Source organism: Conger conger, chromosome 16 (genome assembly GCF_963514075.1).
Source record: "Conger conger chromosome 16, fConCon1.1, whole genome shotgun sequence".
Taxonomy (NCBI): Eukaryota; Metazoa; Chordata; class Actinopteri; order Anguilliformes; family Congridae; genus Conger; species Conger conger.
This window is the reverse complement of record NC_083775.1, coordinates 18,114,678-18,137,298: the sequence shown is the minus strand read 5'-3', so window position 1 is coordinate 18,137,298 and position 22,621 is coordinate 18,114,678. Positions and strand designations below refer to the sequence as shown.

Genomic DNA, 22,621 nt, shown 5'->3' with positions numbered 1-22,621 from the left:
GAGTGGTTTGTGCATGTGAGACCAGGAACATGAATGTTTCATGTTTCCCTTAAATGACTAATAATTAATCGATTACATTACCAACTTGAATAAATGAACAACGCAGGAAAGATGGTGGTCTGACCTCCTTGAATACTTGTACTTTGTTCCCACCACTGGCAAGACGCTCTTATCCAGAGCGACGTACAGTTGATTAAACTAAGCAGGAGACAATCCTCCCCTGGAGCAGTACAGGGTTAGGGGCCTTGCTCAAGGGCCCAACGGCTGTGCGGATCTTATTTTGACGACACCGGGATTAGAACCACCGACCTTGCATGTCCCAGTCATTTACCCTAACCACTACACTACAGGCCGCCCCCTGATCTTTCATGGTATAGAGCTCCTTCCTGGTTGTGTGATTGAGTCACCATAGAGATATTTAATACTGTAGTGCTCTGTCCTGATTGTTTGAAGAGCTTCCTCTTTCCACTATTGAAGTAAAGAGTTCCTGTGGTTCCTGTGGTGGCATTTTTGTACAGAATTTCTATATAGAGTGCGCAGAAATGTAATCTCATTACCACGTGTGGGGGAACCTGTGATTGGATCATTTGGTAGGGGAGTGGAACTCATCAGCCTGACCAGGAAGGAACACAGGGTGCTTTGTTACCATGGTGACGAATGGTGTTGGGTTGTGATGCAGTGCAACAGAACCTGGAACGGGGGGGTGGGGGCTGAGGGGTGTGGGCTGGGCGCTGGGGGCTGGCCACAGTCAGGCTGTGATAGGGACTGAGAGAGCCTACCCAGGGGACTGGAGGTGTGATTTTTATGTTTGTTTTGGCCTGTATGTGTTTGGCAGAGTGCCTGATAGCACCTGGAGGAAACTCCCTGTGGAGAGGGGGGTCTTCTGTCACATGTGTCTGTGCCTGCCGATTCCTCCATTTTACAAAAACACACACACACACACACTCTCACACACACACTCCTCTCCTGGTTTGATGTGCCTGTTTGCCCCCCTCCCGACAGCAGCCTCCATAGTAAATTATGTATGGATGTTCTAGAGCGACACATCCCAGTGACTCACCAGTGTGTTTATCATTCTGCAGTATTTTGTGTGTGTACTGTATGCTGTAGTTGCCCTTCCTGATAATGGTAAATGTATGCTGTCTCTCTGCATCTGTCTCAATGTTACACTCCGCTCTCTCCCTCTCTCTCTCAGTCAATCATGGAGCAGTTCAACCCCTGTCTGCGCAACTTTATCACCATGGGGAAGAGCTACGAGAAGGCCCTCTCCAGTGAGTAGTCTCTCTCTCTCTCTCTCTCTCTCTCTCTCTCTCTCTCTCTCTCTCTCTCTCTCTCTCTCTCTCTCTCTCTCTCTCTCTCTCTCTCTCTCTCTCTCTCTCTCTCTCTCTCTCTCTCTCTCTCTCTCTCTCGCTTGCTCTCACTATTGCTCTAACTGTCTCGCTCCTACTTGCTCTCTCAATCTCTATCTAGCTCCCTTTCTCCCTCCCTCTCCCTCCCTCCCTCTCTCTCCCTTTCTCTCTGTCCCTCTCTCCATCTCTCTCTCTCTCCCTCTGTCTCTCTCCCTCTCTCTCTTCCTCTCGCTCTCTCGCCCTACTTTTGGTTGGGCCCTAGGAGGCCTCTCTGTCAGTAGGACAGGCAGGTAGGCTGCTGTCCCACTCAGAGGTAGCAGGCTTCACTGCCTGCTCGTTTATCTCCCTGCTCAGGAGAGCGCAGAGGATGAGGGAGGGGGGGGGGGTGTGTGCAGTTCCCCCCCCCCCCCACACTCACCCGCTCACCCTCTCTTTGGACACATTACTGAAACAGCTGCAGGTATAGCCACTCGGGTCTGAGATTACAACCTGCAACATTTTATGTGAAGCATGCTTATCAGGGAGCATCCCTGGTGTGGGCGACTCAGAATAGCAGTTGGAGGGTTTTACAGAGTGGTGGTGGGGGGAGGGGGGCGCTCCGGCTGTTAAATTGACTCAACTAATCATGGCTGGTGTACTTTATCTTAAGATCAAGCCCAAAATTGGTATTTTGGATCTCCTCAAGCGTGTTTATCTTCATAAAATAGCATTCTAGTCTCAATACAAATTGCTCATTACCCGCCCATTCCTCTTGTTACCAGATTTTATCTGTGTCGGTGAGCATAAAGATAACACTCTTTCAGATCACGAGATGCAAAGTGTTGGATAAATGCAGTCTGTTACAGTATGTGTTATTGTTTGTGTTACACACAGTCTTTATACTTTTTGTGGGGAAAGTCCAGTCTTTAGGCCACTGTGGGAGGTCCATCCGCGGTTGTGCTGGTTCTTCCCCCATTCTGACATTTGGTCTGAATAACAGCTAAACTCCTTGACCACGCCTGCATGCTTTTATGTATTTACTTGCTGCCACATGATTGGCTGATTAAATATTTGCATGAACAAGCTGGTGTGTAGGTCTAGCCAATAAAGTGCTCAGTGACTGTTTATTGGACTGGAACATTTACTTTGTTGTTGTGTTTCTCTGTGTTTATCTCTGCGTGTCCGTGTATGTGTGTGTGTTTGTGTGCGTGTATGTGTGTGGCTTTACTGTACATAGTTGTAAAAAGAATATACTTTCCCTGTGGGTTTGTCTCTGGTATGCATGTGTTTTTATATCCACAAACTTGTATACATATCTGTGGCCTGTCTGTGCATTTTTGTTTGGTACGGCACGAAGGTCCCTGTAATCATGTTGAGTCACTTCTCTGCTATAAGTGCACATTACTGAACATTTTATCATTTTCAGATTTAATTTTCTTTTTATTGGACGAGAAGTTTGCAGGCCCCTGGGTAATTGGTGTGTCTGTGCTGAAAGTCCTGTTTCTCATCTCATCTGCCTCAGTGAATAGGAATGATGCTCCATCATGAAGGCCGGTGTGGGCTTGTGTCGCAGCCCCGTGATTTATGGAGAAACAGCCTCTGAGTGCCTGCCAGGCTGTAAATATAGCCCTGGTGCTCTGGAGATCAGGGGGAGAAGCCTTAGCAACAGACGCTACCTAGCTCAAGCAGAAAAAAATTATAATAATACATTTTCAATTGCTTTAAGTTGTTCTTGGCAGTTGTGATTATTTGTGTGTCTGAGGAGGAATGAGGTTTTTTTAAAGGTTAGGCCCTTTGGAGTTTATTTGGAGCAGGTGGGGGGGGGGGGGGGGTATTCAGGTCACTGCTGTCTTAAAGGTACAGAACCTAGGTAATGTGTGTGCAATTCTAGGTTTTTGCAAAAATAATGTATCGTACCAATTCTTTTAACCCTCAAGCGACAAAACGCTACATATTTTGCATGCATTAATGACAAACCTGGGTCAGATATGACCCCAATTTCAAACAAATGAAAAAGAAGCCCCAACCAAAACCGTTTCATTAAGTTGTGATTCTACGTGTTAGACATAATATAATAATATATAAAAGTCTGCATCTATTATGCCAATTACAGTACATTTAGTAATAATTAGCCCAAGTCACCCACATTTGCTTTACAAAGGGGAATTAGTAAGCCATAATGCATGTCACCTGTGTGTGGTCAATATCATTATTGACGTAATGTTGTGATAAATCGCATTTACCCCTGTTCTCTGACATGTATCTGTGAACTCAATCAGTGGAGTCCACTATTCACATAAACACAACTCTGTATTTGCTACTGTGACACTGAGCCACTGCACCATGAGATTTAGATGTTTTTCCCTCCACTCTACTCTGCCATGTGCTGATCACCTGCTAACTGCATGTCAATCACATGCGATATGCTGCAAGAAATCATGACGTAGCGGCACATCGAACAAGCGGCCAATTTACCTGCCCTCATCCTGTACGGCATGTGGGCTAAAAACTCCAATAGTAGCCTAACTGATCTACAAATGACTATTAATATGACATTCACAACAAGTATCAAAGTAGTCTACATTTCCTTATCAGTGCCATAGCTGGTGATGGTTGAAAAAGGCCACCGCAGTGTCAATGTGGGTCTTCATGATGTGCACACCTCTGTTTCCATGCATTTACAGCCTGTTTATGCACATGTTTAGTAAGTTCTCCGTTCAAATGAGAGAAAAAAAAATTGGCATCCTAAATTTCAGAGCAATTTGCTGTATATAATAATGTACTATTATTGAATGGAACAAGCTAATATGCAATTTACTTTGTGTGCCGTTTAATTTATAGCAATTGTGGCACGCACTCCAAAATAGTGTACTTTTTTTAGCTGTTTGCACTCTGGTTTGTGTGGCAGGATACAGACTAAACTATTTGTGACTTTGAGAGGGGAGGAGAGAGGCCTCAGTCAGTCACTTCCAGTTTTTTGGTACTTTTTTGGTTCTGTCAACCTATTTATTCAGCCAATATTTTGCAGGCAAAAACCGACATGCTTTTTCCATGACACCCATTGTGCTGTGAAAAGAGTAGTTCTTCCTGACGTCCTATTATTATGCTGAATGATTTCAGATATTTCAGGGAATGTTAGAAGTAATTATTATTTCATTTATTTAATGGAAAAACTTTTTAAATGCCCAAAACACTCGTGTGAAAAAGTAAAGCCCCCTTATTCAATTAACAAATTATCCTAATTTAATTGATAATTCCATTCATCTGATTTAGCTTAATCTAAAGCTCGCTCATATTGAATCTTACCATCAGTGTGAAGTCGTATATCACAACGTTTCTACAAGCACACTATGCCACAATCATGGAAAATTCCAGAAGAGATTAGAAATGTAGGGTCCTTTATCTTGTGGCTTCAGACCACCCAAAAAATGTTTTCCGCAGTAGCGTCTCTTTCCATATATAATCCCACGGTTGATCAGGAACGTCCAGAGAGCTTAATCTTTTGCATGGTTCCCTCAAACTAGCCCGCTTCTACCAAAGTATGCTGACTGTGTAACCGGCAGGCTTGACTACTGTGAAACCTGAGTGGCAGTGACGTGGTGAAATTAGGCCCTTTGTAGTTTCAATATAGCAACTTGTTAGCAACTAACTTTATTAAAGCATGTATAAACAGCTGTGAAACTCATGGTTGAGATATTAACGGGTGTAATTTGCAACCATGAATTTCAAAGCTCTTATGTACTTTAATAAAGTAAGTTGGTATATTGAAAATCCAGTGCTGAGATGGATTTCTGCATTAATCACTTCCCACTCTGAGCCCTCTGAGAATGTGACTGTGCCTGCAGTCTGTGTCCACCCTGGTGTAGTCTGTTAGAGGCATTAGGCATTTTAGCTGAGACAACATGGCTGCCTTGTTGGTGAATATCGGTGTTATTCTCAGGGAAGTTATTCTCTGCCGTATATCCTCATGGCACAGGATTTGGCCCGGCATGCTGGCCATGTTGTGGTGATAGCCTGATTATGTGTCTCAGGTGATGAGAAGTTTGACACAGACTCCTTCCATGTTATATGGAAATTGCCACCAGTCCTTACAAATCAACTCAACCCTCTGTCCTGGGTTTTTAGCAGCAATAAATAACGTTCAGCATTTTTAACCATTTCTGTCTTACCTTTCAAATGAAATTATAACTAAACAGTTGTTGGGTTGCTTCAAAATCAATTATGTTTTGGTGTGGAGCTTGCATAGTTATTTTGCCTTATTCTTGACATTTCATCAGTTAATGAAGACATGCATACTTACACAATTGGCAGCTGTGGTCAACTCAACCCAGCTCCAGTTATGATCGGTCTATTGAATGTACCCCCCCGGTGTGGAACCATGGGACTTAATTGGCAGTCTATCGCTGTGGGGAAACCTGCTCTACGACAGAGTGGCCATGTTTGCATTTCTTTGACACTTCCATTAATTAGAAAGCCAATGCTGGAACTCATACACGGCTCTGCATTCTGCCATCATGATGTTTCCATCAAGGAAACATTTCTTTCCTGTTTCCTTGATGGAAACATCATGATGGCAGATGCTCTATGTATCTGGCTCCATTTGAATATTGATGTTAATTGGACTTTGTTCAAAAGGATTTTTATGTTTTTATTTTTATTTTACCTTGATTTTACCAGGAAATAGTCCCATTGAGATTTGCATCTCTTCTACAAGGGAGTCCTGGGAAATTGGCTTAAAATAGAACAAATAACACAGATGTTGCATTACACACAGCACGGCATAGATACAAATAATTTAGGCTGAAACAAGTTAAAACAATGAGGTAAAACAAGTGCATACAGTGTCTGTTGCATCACCGATAAGCTGTACATCTATGGTAACAGGGCTCCTCACCAGGTTGTCTCTGGTTATCATACTGCAGCGACTGTACTATCAATAGCTAATGCTGTTGTAATAGGCTTTGTAAATAGAGGGATTCTTTATGCTTGTATCCTTGTGAACCATAGGGTCTATCATGTAGCTTAATTTATGGTCTGTGGTAACTGTCTTGCCTCTCAGGCACTTATCCTCGAGAGCTGCAGGGCCAGCACTGAGGACCACTTCCCAATTGTTACTTGCCATATCTATGCTAGTTGACCTCCAGTATACACTCACTGAGCACTTTATTAGGAATTGCATTAATAAGTAGGTGTAATAATCTAATCTAACGATTGTGTGGCAGCAGTGCAGTGCATACCATCATGTAGATACAGGTCAGGAGCTTCAGTTAATGTTCATCAACCATCAGAATGTGGAAAATATGTGATCCAAGTGACTTTGACTGTGGATTGATTGTTGGTGGCAGACCGGGTGGTTTGAGTATCTCAGAAACCGCTGATCTCCTGGGATTTTAACGCACACTAATCTCATGAATATACCCTCATGAGTTTCATGTGACCTGTGACGGGCTGTATCCCTTAGCTCATGCCCAACGCCTTCTTGTCTCCAGGTGTGACGTTCGCAGCCAAGGGCTACTTCGACGCGCTGGTGCGGATGGGAGAGCTGGCCAGTGAGAGTCAAGGCTCAAAGGATCTTGGTAAGTCTTCAAATGTAGTTGCAGTGCCCTTACTGGGTGGAGGGGGACATGCAGAAAAGGGTTCTGGGGGGGCATGGCCAAGACCAGAGCAGGAGCAGTCTCCAACAAACACACACACACACACACCCAGACCCAGAAACCCGTTCAGGCACACACCCACTCTTGCACAAGCAGAGTTGTCATGTTACCACATGTTCACACACTCATAGACGCCCTTATGTCCGTATGAATATTTGGGATATTTGTTACGGCACTGCTTCTGTTGATCACTCTCTTCCTGCTTTAATCCCAGTGTAAAGTGTGCTCATATTAGGCCGTGTGTTTCTCTTCTGCCTCCGAGCACTTTGCTGTCAAGCACATTTGTCTTCCGCATTTCCCCAAAATACCCCGAACACCTCCTTCCCCTTTATATTAGACAGTGCAATGAGTACCCTCCTGTCTTTTTCACAGTGCGATGTGTCCTGCTGCACAATGAGCATACGCACTGTACACATTCTGCCTCACTGTTAAAGATGGGGCCCGGCTTGCCCACTGTTGCTGAGGAGGAGGGGTCAGGCTGCCTTACTGTTGTGATTTCAGTGTGGACGGTGCTCCGTGATTTTGGAGGGGATGGGACTTGGTGATTTTGTGGTTTTGGAAGGGGTGTGGCGTGGTGACTGATGCTGTTTGGGAGGGGTGTGGCTTAGTGACTGATACAGTTTGGGGGGGGGGGCGGGGGGCTTAGTGGCTGATGCTGGTTGAGAGGGGTGTGGCTTAGTGACTGATACAGTTTGGGGGGGGGGGCGGGGGGCTTAGTGGCTGATGCTGGTGGAGAGGGGTGCGGCTTAGTGACTGATACAGTTTGGGGGGGGGGCGGGGGGCTTAGTGGCTGATGCTGGTTGAGAGGGGTGGGGCTTAGTGATTGATGCAGTTTGGGGAGGGCTGGGGCATAGTGGCTGATGCTGGTTGGGAGGGGTGTGGCTTAGTGGCTGATGCTGGTTGGGAGGGGTGTGGCTTAGTGGCTGATGCTGGTTGGGAGGGGTGCGGCTTAATGGTTGATGCATTTTGGGGAGGGGTGGGGCTTAGTGATTGACATGGTTCGGTTTTCTCTGCACGGCTCTGGGCTGGGGCTGTAGAGGAACAGGACAAGGACGTGTGAGCGTGTGATTGAGAAGAATAAACCAATCACATGGAGCTGGAGCTCTGAGAGTGGCCATATCACTGCTCTCTGTTTCTGACTGAGATTACACCCACTTTCACCCACATTACTGTGCCGGCGGGATGGCTGCACTGCTCTGCCGTTGAATGCTGAGAGAAATCTATCTCCTTAAAGAGTGCGATTTCATTTTCTGAGACTGAATAGGTCCTTGTCAGGCCCAGTAGAACCACGCAAGGGCTCTAAAGGCAGCCAGGGAAGACGAGAGAAAGAGAGAGAGAGAGCAAGAAGGAGAGAGAGCGTGAATCGGAGCAAGAAAGAGATGGAGAGCGAGAAAGAGAAAGCAATTTCTGCTTTTTATTATTATTCATGAAGCTAGCTCTTTGTCCTTTTTTATTGTGCCTGACGTTTCCTGTCATTTCTCTGTCAGCACCTCATGAATACAGAGTCCACCGAGCGCAATCAGTTTCTCTCACTCACAAAATGGAGGTGTTGGTGGGGGTGGAGAGGGGGGGTACTGTATGATGTGTTCAGTATGTACAGCTCCTACTGTGGCTCTACCATGGGAATTCCAGAACTCGCCAGTGTGCTCTCATTTCGGCTGATCTGAGAACAGTCTCTGCGTCAGGCTTAGCGCTGGCCATCGATTTCACGCTGCACCCGGTTTCCCTTTTCTCAGCCTAGCCGCTGCCTGCACCTTCATCTAACACCAGTAATTGAGTACTTCTCAGCTATGTGACAGACGTGACTGACAATCGAAAATCCCCAGCCTTCTTTCTCGCCTTCTCCTGCTTCTGTCACTCACCCCCCACACACACACCCCTCGTCTTTCGAAAAAGGGCACCGCTTTCGCACCTGGTGTCGGAGCATGACAAACGAGCAAAACAAACACGAGTGTCGCAGTGGGGGAAAAAGTATCTTGGGCTAATAGTTGTTGGTGATAACAGCGACGGTAATAGTAATGCTTTTCACAGCAGTGCCAAGCTGCTGTTTATCACACGTTTGCGTGTGCTTCTTAAGCTTCCCACGGTTACGGCTCTCGTGGTAAAGGGGGGGAGGCGGGTTATGGGCTGTTTTTACTTGTTTTGACATTCTGGCCCCCTACCTGGTGATCTAGCCCCTACCAAGGCTGGGGCAATGGCTGTATTTACCCCTCCGCCTCACCCAGGAGTTTGTGGGTTTAATTGCAAACTCAAAGTGTGTTAGCAGTCACATATATGTGTGCACCCTACCCAAAACAGAAGTGTTATGGGTAATGGCCCTGTATTTGATGTCCTGTACAGGGTCTGTACTTGTAAATTCAGCTCTGTCATGTCATAGAAATGGCATGTCAATCTAAACCCCAATTACTACTGAACTCTGAGATCTTTAGTTACTGTTCATATCCTTCAGTATCCTCAGAGTTAGATACCTTTGTTTCATCACATGAGATCCTATAGTCTCATAAGAGATTTATTTATTTATTATGCTTACAGAGGTCCTCTAGTCTCCTTGCAGAGAGATCCTTTAGTTTCCCCACAGAGGGATCATTTATTTTCATCACAGAGGGATCATTTATTTTCATCACAGAGGGATCATTTAGTTTCATCACAGAGGGATCATTTATTTCCCCCACAGAGGGATCATTTATTTTCATCACAGAGGGATCATTTAGTTTCCTCACAGAGGGATCATTTAGTTTCCTCACAGAGGGATCATTTCGTTTCCCCACAGAGGGATCATTTCGTTTCCCCACAGAGGGATCATTTAGTTTCCCCACAGAGGGATCATTTAGTTTCCTCACAGAGATCATTCCACCTTCTCGCTGCAGCTGCAATAGTGTGAACATAAGGGTAGACTGAGGCCTTGAGGAGAGATGGGTGCTGGAACCGGAGATAATTGCATACATTACTGAATGGCAGTCATGCTGAAAATCTCCTGTATTCCTCCCGGGGGTAATTTGCAGGGAGAGAAGACGTGCTATTGTATGGCCAGAGAGATGGCTGCAGAAGATCAGTGTTTCTCGCTCACTCTGGACAGCCAGGATGTCATGGGGCTGTGCCACTCACAGACACATGCACTCATACGGATACACACATTCACTCTAACACACACAGACATATACACACAGTCAAACACTCATGCACACATGCAAACACGCGCACACACACACACACACACACACACACACAATCATACACACACTCATACACAAGCATGCATAGACAAAAAGTCACACACTCATACGGACATACAATACAATACACCCATTGACCAGCACTGAGAACGCTTCAATTATTTTTGCACTGACACACACACACACACACACACACTCAACCAATACACATTCCGCATTCATTACTGTTTACACGCTGTGAAATCCCTCTGGCTCCGAGAGGCATGAAATGGCGTATTATAGGGCCTGTAATGAAGTCCCCAGCTTCAGTCCCCGGTCAGTTTCCCACCCAGCCTGCTCTCCTCCCGCACTGGCTCCTGATCAGAGCGCCGGCTTCCTCAGTCAGTCTGGAGCTTCTGTTTTTGGAAAGGCAAACATTCCCGAGTAAGGCGGGGCACAATCTCGGGCGCGTTCCGCGGGAACGCCGTTTCTGGGGAATTTCTCAGGAGACGGGAAGCGGGGCGTCCCTGTCGCGAGCCGGGAGCGCCGCGAACGCTCGTTCAACCCGTCCTTTCCCCGAAGAGCCTCCCGACGTTTCCGAGCAGAGCTCTCCGAGTTAAATTTTGCGTTAAAAGGAAGAGCGGGAGGGATAAGCGGTTTTTCGACATTGAGGCTCGGCGCTGCACGCAGTCACGCTGCTGTAGATCAAGAGCCTTAACCGGAGCGTTTCCGTCGCAGGGGAGGAGAAAAAGCTCTTGGATCAGCAGAACAGAGCAACGGAAAAACGCTCCTTCAGTTCCCACAGGGGAGGAGGAGGTGTAGGAGGAAGGTGATGATGGTGTTTGTAATTGTTATGATTATGATGATGATGATGGTGGTGGTGCAGATTACTTCAGCTAGCCTAACAGTGTCATTCCCTCCACACCCAATCAGTGGGCTCAGCAGTCGCCTGAACACACTCCTACTCCTCCTACTCTCTCCCATACACACACTCACTCTCTCTCTCACACACACACACTCCTACTCCTCCTACTCTCTCCCATGGCTATTCCACCCACACAGGCAAACTCCACTCTCTCTCTCTCTCTCTCTCACACACACACACATGCACTCTCTCTCTCACACACACACACACTCCTACTCCTCCTACTCACTCCCATGGCTATTCCACCCACACAGGCAAACTCCACTCTCTCACACACACACACACGCACACTCTCACACACGCATGCACACACTTACACACACTCTCTCTCTCACACTCACACACACACTCCTACCCCTCCTACTCATACCCATGGTTATTCCACCCACACAGGCAAACTCCTCACTCTGGCATACACATTCTCTCTCTCTCTTATGCACACACACGCATGCACACACACACTCTCACACACACACTCCTTAATAGTGGACATTTTATCTTGGGGGATGGGTTTCTCACACTGGAATGTTGGATGGGAATCTCAGACCAACTGAGACACAGGCATTATGCGCCTTTGGGAAGGAGAAAGGCTTTCTAGCTGGCATCAGTGGTCCTGAACGAGTTCGACTCTCTGAAACGCAGGTGGGTTCAGAGGTGTAGGTGACCGGGGTCAGTCTTTGGCATGCTCCGGACGGTCAGATCAATGTCCGCCTCTTTGCTAGCACAGCAGGCCGTCTCTGGCACAGATGTCCTGTTCTTCCACACCAGTTGCTCTGAACAGAAGTAACTCTAATGGGTGAAGCACTACAGCACACCTGAAAGGGGCACACGCTAATGGCGTAGCTATTTAAAGCACTAGAGATTGAACTCGGCCGCTGGTGAATGAAATGGGATATTAAGTGCACAAACACTTGACTCGATGCTCTTAGTACAAATATACATTCCTGTAAAACAGGCACTTGAATAAAGAATGAAAGACTTCTAAAATGGCTGCCTTAACGGTGCATTTTCCCAGACTTGCTGTACAATCCTGGATCACCACAGCGATGTTGTGGCTTTGTCTGGCCCCTCCCCCTTGTCACAGATAACCAATGGCCTCTGACCTTACTGAGCTGCTGTAGGAACAAACAGTCTGCGGTGACATCACTGCAGCAGAGACACTTAGCGGGGTCGCGCGACCTTGGCTGGGATCCGAACACGTGCCCGCGGTCGACCGTCACCTTGACGCTCCTCGCGCACCGAACCCGCCGTTTAATCAGCGCACCGCCCCCAAAACTCGTTGACGGCCGCCTGGCGGGGGAGGGGTGGCTTTTGTTCATAAGTGGATAGAGAGAGCCGGTGCTCTACTAGGGAGACTGTGAGGATCTGACCTTCAGGGACAATCCCTGCCCTGCCCTGAGTCCCTGGGATTTGAGGGGGGATTATCTGGGTTTGTTTGCGTTTCAGCTTTCGCCGAGCGGCGCGCACATCCGCCACACGGTCCTGTTCGGCGCCGGCTGAACGCATCATCAGTGTGCGACGCGACTGGGGTAGGGGGGCAGAGCGAGAGCGGCTGGCGTCCAGGCCGACGGGTCACCGGGTCGGATGGCGGCCTTCCCCGTCCGTGTGTTAGCTTAACCGCACAACGCGGCACGAAACGCTCCTGCCCAGCCTCAGCGCCCAGCTCCAGTTCCCAGCCCTTAGCAACGGGAACAAACATTCTGCTGTTTCTATGGCAGCGCTCGCAGCAATGCGCATGTGCAACCTTTGCCCAGTGACTCACCCCCCTCCCCCCCCTCACCACACTTCCTCTCAGATCAGACTTCCTGGTCAGAGGAACTACCAGACGCAGTCAGTTTAGGCCACACCCACTCCCCTGCTCTTCACTGGAGAGAGAGCCACAGCAGCAGGTTGAGAAGTTCTCCGGGGGAAAAGGAGTTCCTCTGTCTCTGTCTGTCACACGCCTAGGCTGTGAGCAGGCATGCAAGTGTAGGCATGCAGCCCTGCAGTCTCACCGGCTGGGCTTACGATGCGGGTTACGGGCGTGGTCGAAAAGCGCCGAGCCTTATTGATGAGTCAGTGACGGGTGCTACCTGAGCTGACTCTGTGTGTGGACACGCCCGTTTGTCACACAACCACGGTGTTCGCTGTGTATGTGCGTGTAGAGTATGTGCTTGTTTTCGTGTGCACTTATGCGTGAGAGAAACCGTGTGTGTGTGTGTGTGTGTGTGTGTGTGTGTGTGTGTGTGTGTGTGTGTGTGTGTGTGTGTGTGTGTGTGTGTGTGTGTGTGTGTGTGTGTGTGTGTGTGTGTGTGTGTGTGTGTGCGTGTGTGTGTGTTTCTCCACGCTGTGCGTTTGCGAGTTTGCACGTTGTGTGTTTTCATGTGTGTGGAAATTGGGAGAGAAGGCATTTTGAGATTCAGGAAGCCTGCACCGCACAGATGTCAGTTGGTATCTGGCCTGCTTTCAGGAATGCCTTCCAAGTACAGTATCTGTGAACGTCTTCCTGTTCACATTCAACCACATCGCTCCACAGCTGAAGCAACTTTTCCCAATCTGGCTCTTTTGTTTAATGCAGGAAAGAAAACACTGAATCCCGCCCACTGCCAACAAGGCATTACCCAAGTTTCTGAATGAGCTACCCCAGCAACAATGGAGGCTAGTGTCAACAGGAAAGCCTCGAGGCCATTTTAAAATGATGGAAAAGCCGGCCAGTCAGCTAAAGCTTTCATTCTCGTGCTGACCTGTCGATGACGACTTAAGAAACCAGACTACCCACTTACTTGGCAGGATTCATCCTCTCTTCAGCGAACGGTGTCGCAATCGCTGCTGTTATTGCATTACAGTGCTTATTTTCACAGCAGACCTCCTTCACCATGGCAACGTAATTCAGCTCACATTTTCCAAATTATCTGTTTGTGAAGCTCGGGCGCTCATCGAAGCCAGTCAGGTTCTGTTCCTCGCTCTAGGGCGTGGTGCCCCGCCCAAGATCCTCTGTGGCTTATCAAGATTTCAAAAACCTTTCCGACAAGCAGAAGGAAGGAACAAGAAATCTGAGAGAAAAGGTTTACATTTGTATGGTAATTGGGAGCCTCTTTGATTGATTGTCCAAGTAAGAACAGACAAGAGTTTGATCTGCAAGGCTGAGCGACTGCTCTGGTCTGATTGTCGGTAAGCGGTTTAGTTGGCTTGCTTGCAGAAGGCAGGACGGGGTTCTGGAGTGAGAAGCCATGTTCAGCGACACAACAAGTCTGTTCTTTCTGCAGACTGTTTCCTGTACAGGCAGAGTGGGTCCTTTCTTTGCAGTCCTTAGTAAGAACTCAGGCAGGGTGGGGCTGTGTGTGTGTGTGTGTGTGTCCGTGTGTGTGTGTGTGTGTGGGGGGGGGGGGGTGTTGCAGTGGTGTAGGGGGGAGAGCCTGTGTTAGAGTTAGGAGAGGGGGGTTCGAGCAAAATGGGTTTTAACATCTTTCTGAAGAAACCCATCCCCCATCTTACCTCCAATCACCGATGCGGTTGTGTTCGTGCATTATTTAGACTCTCATGCTTCCTTATGTAGGCCAGCTGATGTGCTGTGCGCTGGCTTGCGCGTACACAGCTGGGTACGGTCTGCTGAGCGCTGTTCCGCCGACAGCCGTGCGCACGATACTCAAACCTTCAACCGTCCCTGACCGCACTCACCTCTACACCAGCCCGCCACCCTCCAGACCCCGGCTGCTCCCCGTCTGTCCAACGGGCTCGGTCAAATACGGTCGCTGAGCCAGCCTTCCAGCCCTGTTTGTGAGAATAGCCGGTAGTGTGAGTGAGGGTGAGGGTTTGAATATATCGAATGTAAATCTGAAGGAAGCGGCGTGTCTGTAGAGGGCACCCCGTTTTCTGGGTGTGAAGCCATGGTATCCCGGGTCTTCATTAACTTAGTGTAAGCACATGCACTGCCAAGTCATACGGCCCTCCTCTGTACTCACCTGTATACACACACACACACACACACACACACACACACACACACACACACGTATGTACACGCATGTATGTACTTTTTCAGAAGCCTTGCATCATGTTTGCACATCCTTACACATCATGAGCACAGGCCTATTTCAGGAACGCAAATACATTTTCAACCTCTCTTCAGCATTTTTTCCGGAAGGTGGGTACCCACATAAAATGTGGGTCGACCGCCATCATCCGAAGGGCAGGATGGGAGAGGGGCGGGGGCTGGGCTGGGCTGGGCTGGGCTGGGGTGGGAGAGGGGAGGGGCGAGGGTCTGTGTTGCACACCTATCCGTCCTCATTAAAGGGGGCGGACTGTGTGGAGGGCCTTCCTGTGTTCGTTTGCGTCTCTCCAGGTCTGTGTTTGCTATGTTCTCTGCTCAATCTAGATCTTTTGTTCCTCTTTTACAACGCATTGCACATTCAGAAGAAGCAGCATGTAGGTATCCTAAAACCAACACACATCTCGCCCTGGCTGCATGGCTACTTCTTTCTCTTCTCTTTCTCTCTCTCTTGCTCTCTCTCCCTTTCTGTTCTGTTTTCTTTGTTTATTTTATTTTCGGAGTTTTGCTGTGTTATGATTTTCTTGTTAAGAACAATGGAACGGAAACTTCAAACGATGCCTTATTTGACTCTTTTTCAAAGCTCCACAGTTTGCCTCGGAGAGATCCCTTTAATTTATTTTATGATTTCATTTCTTCTTTATACTTGCAACCCATAACAGCTTCTTCCTGCTTTTTAAACATTTTGTTCCACGGTTCACCTTTTCCCATCTTATGTGTCGCTGTGGTTTTTAAAATGTTGAGTGTGTGTACGTGTTTATTTTTCCTTTGGTCGATGTTCCATCTTGTCCCATGTCGTCGTCCTTCCTCCTGGCTTCCTGGGTTGTGTCTCCCGTGTCTCTGTGTGTCCGTGTGTGTGTGACTGCATGGTCCTCTTGCACGTTGGTGAATCTAACGAGCCCCGGGCAAAGGGGGGGTGGGGCGGTGGTGGGGGTAAATTGTGAGTTTTTTACTCTGTCCTCTGTCTTTCTGTTTCTCTCTTTCTATAAATTCTCTGGCTTTCTCTCTCTTTTTCCCCCGCTCCTCACCTCTTCATCTGTTGTTCATTTGGTTCTGGTCTGTTCTCCTTCCAGGGGATGTGCTGTTTCAGATGGCAGAGGTCCACAGGCAGATCCAGGTGCAGTTGGAGGATATGGTGCGTATCTATGACTGTGAGGCACTGGACGGAGAGCTGTGGTGTAGGGTAGAGGCTATGGCTGTAATGGTCAGAGCACCGGACGCAGACTGGAGAAGCTGATTTAAAATATATTCATAGAAAGAACACATTTTGAATACTTGGGTAAGCAGTTGTATGCCAGCCCTGTAACTGAACCTCTCTGGGTCATTTCATAAAAATCTGTGATGTGGAACAGGAAGCGTGTCACACATGCAAACGGTGAAAGTGAAAAGAAATTTAGATCTTATCTGAACCCCTGCTAGAATGAACAGGAAGGAAAAAAAGCAAGACACTGCGAAGCCTTTGAGAAGAATTAGCTTTAATCTGCAGTAAAGAGAGACCTGTTGGTTTGGTTTTGAACAAAATAAATAATTAAATGGAAAAGCACAATTGAAAATGGCATTTGGTGGATCTGGGAGATATTCCCAGCCTGAGTCATTCCTTCGTTGTTTAAGCCTGGCCTCCTTCCTGCTGCATGTGGGGCGATGCACACAGGATTACGCTTTCCTGTTCGCTTGGTTTGTCCTTGGCGGGAACCCAGTGGCACTCCTTGTTCCAATACTCGTGATGCCCTGATGCTGTCAATCAAAAAATGTTCCCAAGGAAACAATGGCACTGGGTGCAAGGCTCGGTGACTTTACATTAGCAAACAATGATGGTGAAGGTGATGTGACTGAAAGCCGTGTTTGCTAACCAGACATTGTTATCCAGGGTGGTTCACAGGAAGCTGAGTTCACATGCTTAAAATGGTGTCTGTTTATCCTGGTTGATGTTTCACTGAAGGGGTTTGGGTTCATTTCTGCTTGAAGGCTACAACAGAGCCTTCTGCTGTGAAGAGAACATGCACACAAAGCCACGCTTAATATTTGCGTGTGCGTGTGTGTGTGCGCGTGCATGTGTGCCTGTATCTCTGCGTGTGTTTGGCGGTTTGGTTGCTTGTATGTAAAAGAATGTATTACTTCCCTGCTGGCCTTGCTGTTGACCTCGCCTCCATCTCTCCCTCCAGCTGAAGTCGTTCCACAACGAGCTGCTGACTGAGCTGGAGAAGAAGGTGGAGCTGGATGCCCGCTACCTGACTGTGAGTAGCTGCCTCTCTCACCTGGCCTTCCCTGCCTCTCTCCCCTGGCCTTCCCTGCCTCTCTCCCCTGGCCTTACCTGCCTCTTTCCCCTGGCCTTACCTGCCTCTCTCACCTGGCCTTACCTGCCTCTCTCCCCTGGCCTTACCTGCCTCACTCACCTGGCCTTCCGTGCCTCTACCCCTTTCCTCATCTGGCACCTCCACCCAGTCACCTCAGACTCATTCTTTGTTCATTGCCTCATCTCGATCGGTCAATCAGATATACATTTTCTTCTATTTAGCGCAATACTCACAATATTCTTCACAGTATACCCTGGTGCACCACACAATTCAAACCAGAGGCCGCAGTGGTTAGGGAAAAACTCCCTGGAAGAAACCGCCCTTTTCCTGATATGTCTCCACCTGTTTTTCAATCGGTCGTTCACCTCGGTTCACCTGTCTGCATATTTCTACCGTCTGTTATACAGTTGCGCTGTCTCATGTCGAAAATACTTTTTGTGGATCAGCTGCACAGTAGAAAGTGTGGGGTACAGAATAGATTTAAATTCTGGCTCTGTTAGATGTTCGCTGTAGCAGTGCACAATACAATGGATCCAGAGAATTGATGTCAAATGAAAAATGGCTGTTGCTAGCTGGCTACGACAGCTAATCGAAAAGACAATTGGAGGAAATGAAATGGAAATAATTTTTCTCCCCAATAATATAATTTAAATTCAAACTGTAATGAGGCTTTCAGCGAGTCCTCTGATGAACATGGACTCTCCAACACACATATTCACAAATGCTAGCGAAAGGTGGCCACCGCATCAATTCCAACCATTTTCTGCTTTTCAGCTCACAGACTGGTGAAGGATAGAGTTCATCTCTTTGTCTTTCTTTGTGTGGTCACATGGCAAACAGAGGAGATTTATCTATTTTCCATTAGAAGATGCTTTACTTTTCACCTCTTGCTTCTCTTCGTGTGTGTGTGTGTTGTGTGTGTGGGGGAGGGGGGTGTCAGGGGCGGAATTGTTGAATTATGAACCATTTTAGCAGATTGAAAGTAAACTAATGGAGAGGAATAAGAATATCTCCTAATGTCACAAAAACATATTTTTATGGGACTTGGAATCGCAGCACTCATTTGAAAGGGTTTTTCTTGGACCCAGTCCTGAAATCCCCGGTGTTTCGGTTGGGTAGGCACTCTGCAGTGCAGTGTCATGGATTATTAATATTCATTTTTTGGAATATATTTTCAGTCGCTGCAAAGACATCTGGGTCTCTTCCTCATGCTCGCTACTCAATTTGCCAATGAGATCTTGCTGCTTACAGAATTTGCAGGATCTCTCTTGTGCTTTCAAAAGACGGAAAGATTGGACAATGCTTTATTATATTCCGTTTCAGCTATTATATTATATGTTATATAACTGCTATATGCGTGCAAAATTAAACAAACCACAATACCATATAGAGCATACGCAGCTCACGTGTTTTTGGCAGTTCATCAAGGGCATTCTGGTTCAGTTAAGTTCCCATAATGCCCTGGGAGCGACCCCATCTCTTCTGCAGTCTTAGTCAATCATGGCTATGTCAGAGACACTGTATCTGCAGTGAAATGAAGTGAAATGTCCAAAGATTCCATCCTACAATTCTCAGATAGGCAGTTGCTCATGAATATAAATTTGAAGTATGCCTACTGTCTAGTTCTTGGTCAAATTGCTAGAAATTGCCTTGACGGCCAGACGCTCAGAACACATTTCTTCCCTGCTGTCCATCATTTAGAACTATTTAACATCACCAGGAAGTGCTGCATAGTGCCAGGTCTCACTGCTGAATAACTGTCTCTGGCCTCTGTATTATCAGTGCGAATCAGAGTAACACATTTAAGTGTCTAAAAGGAAGGTACGGATGTTCCACACGATGACCAGGCTGTCGTATTGACAGGACTGAGTGCAATGTGAGCGTGGGTTTTGCGGGACATGGCTCTGAGGGCACGACTCTCTGCTGCCCCCCACAGGCTGCGCTGAAGAAGTACCAGATGGAGCACAAGAGCAAAGGCGAGAGTCTGGAGAAGTGCCAGGCGGAGCTGAAGAAGCTGAGACGCAAGAGCCAGGGTAGCAAGAACCCCTCCAAGTACGGGGAGAAGGAGATGCAGGTGAGTCACCAGGGGTCAAAGGGCAAAACACGCCTTCCACTCTTTGTGTAAGCAGTGTGGCTGCTGTTGGTGAGTATGGCCAATGGGAGGTGTGCACGGATTTTATTTGGTAAAAAGATGGTATGATCGTGTCTGAAAGCTCATAGAAAAGCACAGTGAAGGACATGTATTCTTTGTTACTTGCATTGTCCTCACCTGTCTATTCATGAGCATAAAGATGGAAAAACTGGAAAAATCTGAGACATCTCCAATTTCTGCTGCAACAGAAGAAAAGAAGGAACTTTCAGCATTGAGAATTCGGAGCTGACCGCCTGGTTCGGCTTGAGAATCTGTGGTGTGTCTTTGATCTAGGCCACCCGGCGAAGCAGGGGTCAAAGGGTCACAAACATGTTTGTGTGTGTCTGGAAGAGGGCAGGGAGGTGATTATTTTGTTGTTTTTAGTTTTTCCTCCTTCGCTGGGTGGCAATTTGTCCTTGTCCCTCTTGCTCAGTCAGGCAGAACCTTTACACTGTGGGGGGAGGGGGGTGAGCCTGCATAAGGTGCAGCGCAGGCTAGAGGGTCAGGTTCTCTGGGGGTTTGGAGGCTCGAGTGCACAGGCAGCTCTGTTTGCGTATGTGTTTCTGTGCTGTCCAAGCTGAGATGATCCCATTTTAAGAATATTCCGGAGGGTTTTTGCTCTGTGGAAAGGAAGGAGGTGACCCGTGACTGCTGGTCTGTGCTGTTCAGGGAAAAGGAGTAGAAGGCAGGGCCATCTTTGCACGGTGTAATGCTGAATCTTAGAGGAGGGGTTTAACTCAGCCCCCCCCTCCACAATATTTAGCCTTTCAGTTTTGCTGCTGAGTGCATTGCTCTTCCCTGGGGGTTGATGTGAGCGCACGCCTGGCATTGGCAGGTTTCTGATGGCGTTGAGCGTCAGCGCAGTGGTGATTTATTTTAATTAAGTGGGGAATTAGGGAGGGTTGTGTAAATGTGCTTTTTAAGAAAAGTGGGTCCCCAGCCCACACGTGGGCTTGCCTTCATCATGTTCTGCGTCTCTGGGCCGTCCCCAGGTGCAGTGGTGTCGTACGTAGAGGGCGGGGCTTGGTGTCTGAAAGCCAAAGGGCTGTAAAAATGGGCAATGTGTAAAATATAAACTGTGTGTAGTAAATCACTCAGGATTCTAGATGCTGATTAGGATTAGGATGAGGATGATTGTGATGATAATGATGGTAATAATGATAACAATGATGGATTGGTCAACAATAATGAATAATAATATTATGATGAATAGCAGTAGTCATTTGTAATAAAGTATGATTGAGTGGCATGCACAGAGTGTGGTAGATGGCCAAGGAGCGTAGTGCGGCAGGAGCAGAGTGTGGTAGAGTGGTGTTCAGTAACAGGAGCAGAGTGTGGTAGAGTGGTGTTCAGTAACAGGAGCAGAGTGTGGTAGAGTGGTGTACAGTAACAGCAGAGTGTGGTAGAGTGGTGTTCAGTAACAGGAGCAGAGTGTGGTAGAGTGGTGTGCAGTAACAGGAGCAGAGTGTGGTAGAGTGGTGTACAGTAACAGCAGAGTGTGGTAGAGTGGTGTACAGTAACAGCAGAGTGTGGTAGAGTGGTGTACAGTAACAGCAGAGTGTGGTAGAGTGGTGTACAGTAACAGCAGAGTGTGGTAGAGTGGTGTTCAGTAACAGGAGCAGAGTGTGGTAGAGTGGTGCAGTAACAGGAGCAGAGTGTGGTAGAGTGGTGTGCAGTAACAGGAGCAGAGTGTGGTAGAGTGGTGTACAGTAACAGCAGAGTGGGGTAGAGTGGTGTACAGTATCAGGAGCAGAGTGTGGTAGAGTGGTGTACAGTAACAGCAGAGTGTGGTAGAGCGGCAGGAGCAGAGTGTGGTAGAGTGGTGTACAGTAACAGCAGAGTGTGGTAGAGTGGTGTACAGTAACAGCAGAGTGTGGTAGAGTGGTGTACAGTAACAGCAGAGTGTGGTAGAGTGGTGTACAGTAACAGCAGAGTGTGGTAGAGTGGTGCAGTAACAGGAGCAGAGTGTGGTAGAGTGGTGCAGTAACAGGAGCAGAGTGTGGTAGAGTGGTGCAGTAACAGGAGCAGAGTGGGGTAGAGTGGTGTACAGTATCAGGAGCAGAGTGTGGTAGAGTGGTGTACAGTATCAGGAGCAGAGTGTGGTAGAGTGGCGTACAGTAACAGCAGAGTGTGGTAGAGTGGTGTACAGTAACAGCAGAGTGGTAGAGTGGCGTACAGTAACAGCAGAGTGTGGTAGAGTGGTGTACAGTAACAGCAGAGTGTGGTAGAGTGGTGTACAGTAACAGCAGAGTGTGGTAGAGTGGCGTACAGTAACAGCAGAGTGTGGTAGAGCGGCAGGAGCAGAGTGTGGTAGAGTGGTGTACAGTAACAGCAGAGTGTGGTAGAGTGGCGTACAGTAACAGCAGAGTGTGGTAGAGTGGCGTACAGTAACAGCAGAGTGTGGTAGAGTGGCGGTGCAGTATCAGGAGCAGAGTGTGGTAGAGTGGCGTACAGTAACAGCAGAGTGTGGTAGAGTGGCGGTGCAGTATCAGGAGCAGAGTGTGGTAGAGCGGTGGTGCAGTAACAGGAGCAGAGTGCCAGAGAGCGGCATGGACAGGACGTTATGGCTTTGCTACTGTGTGTTGTTCTATTTTCGGGGAGTACTGTACTTTCTCCATGATGTCTCCATGATGTTCCTCAGAGAGCCGTGTGGGCAGCTCTGTCAGATGTGCTGCGCGGGGTGCCGTTCTGGCGGGGTGCTGGGGAGCGCGGCTCGAAGTGGTGCCGTGTGACTCACGACTCGCGGCCTGTGAAGAGCGGGGAATGTCTGTGCCGAGACGGAGGATAATTATCACTCCGCTGCTAGTCCTCCATTAGTCTCGCTGAGTAAAGCTACTAGGGTTAGCAAGAGTCCCTTCGGAACTGTATGTGTCTCAACGGTGTGTGTGTGTGTGTGTGTGTGTGTGTGTGTGTGTGTGTTCTGTGAGCGAGCGATAGCGTGAGTGTGTACGACTGTATTGTCCTTCATAGGCCCTGTGTGCAGTGACCCAGCTGTGTTGTCGGTAGATCCAGTGAGATGGGTGCAGTGTTCTTTCTCCTGGCTGATTTTGCTCTGTGGCCTTGGAGCTGGGCATGACTGATGTGCGGAATGTACCATTGACTGCAGTGGT

At 47.9% G+C, this 22,621-nt stretch overlaps 1 protein-coding gene across 4 annotated transcripts in view; it reads left to right on the top strand.

The window, feature by feature from the left end:
- LOC133114887 (brain-specific angiogenesis inhibitor 1-associated protein 2-like) overlaps nucleotides 1–22,621 on the top strand; it is a 62,366-nt gene that overhangs the window by 13,621 nt on the left and 26,124 nt on the right. For all 4 annotated transcript variants that reach the window (XM_061224577.1, XM_061224574.1, XM_061224576.1 and 1 more), the window contains exons 3-7: nucleotides 1,196–1,271; nucleotides 6,818–6,904; nucleotides 16,160–16,221; nucleotides 17,249–17,320; nucleotides 19,317–19,454. In XM_061224577.1, the coding sequence (XP_061080561.1) occupies nucleotides 1,196–1,271; nucleotides 6,818–6,904; nucleotides 16,160–16,221; nucleotides 17,249–17,320; nucleotides 19,317–19,454 (435 nt within the window). The remainder of the gene's footprint in view (nucleotides 1–1,195; nucleotides 1,272–6,817; nucleotides 6,905–16,159; nucleotides 16,222–17,248; nucleotides 17,321–19,316; nucleotides 19,455–22,621) is intronic.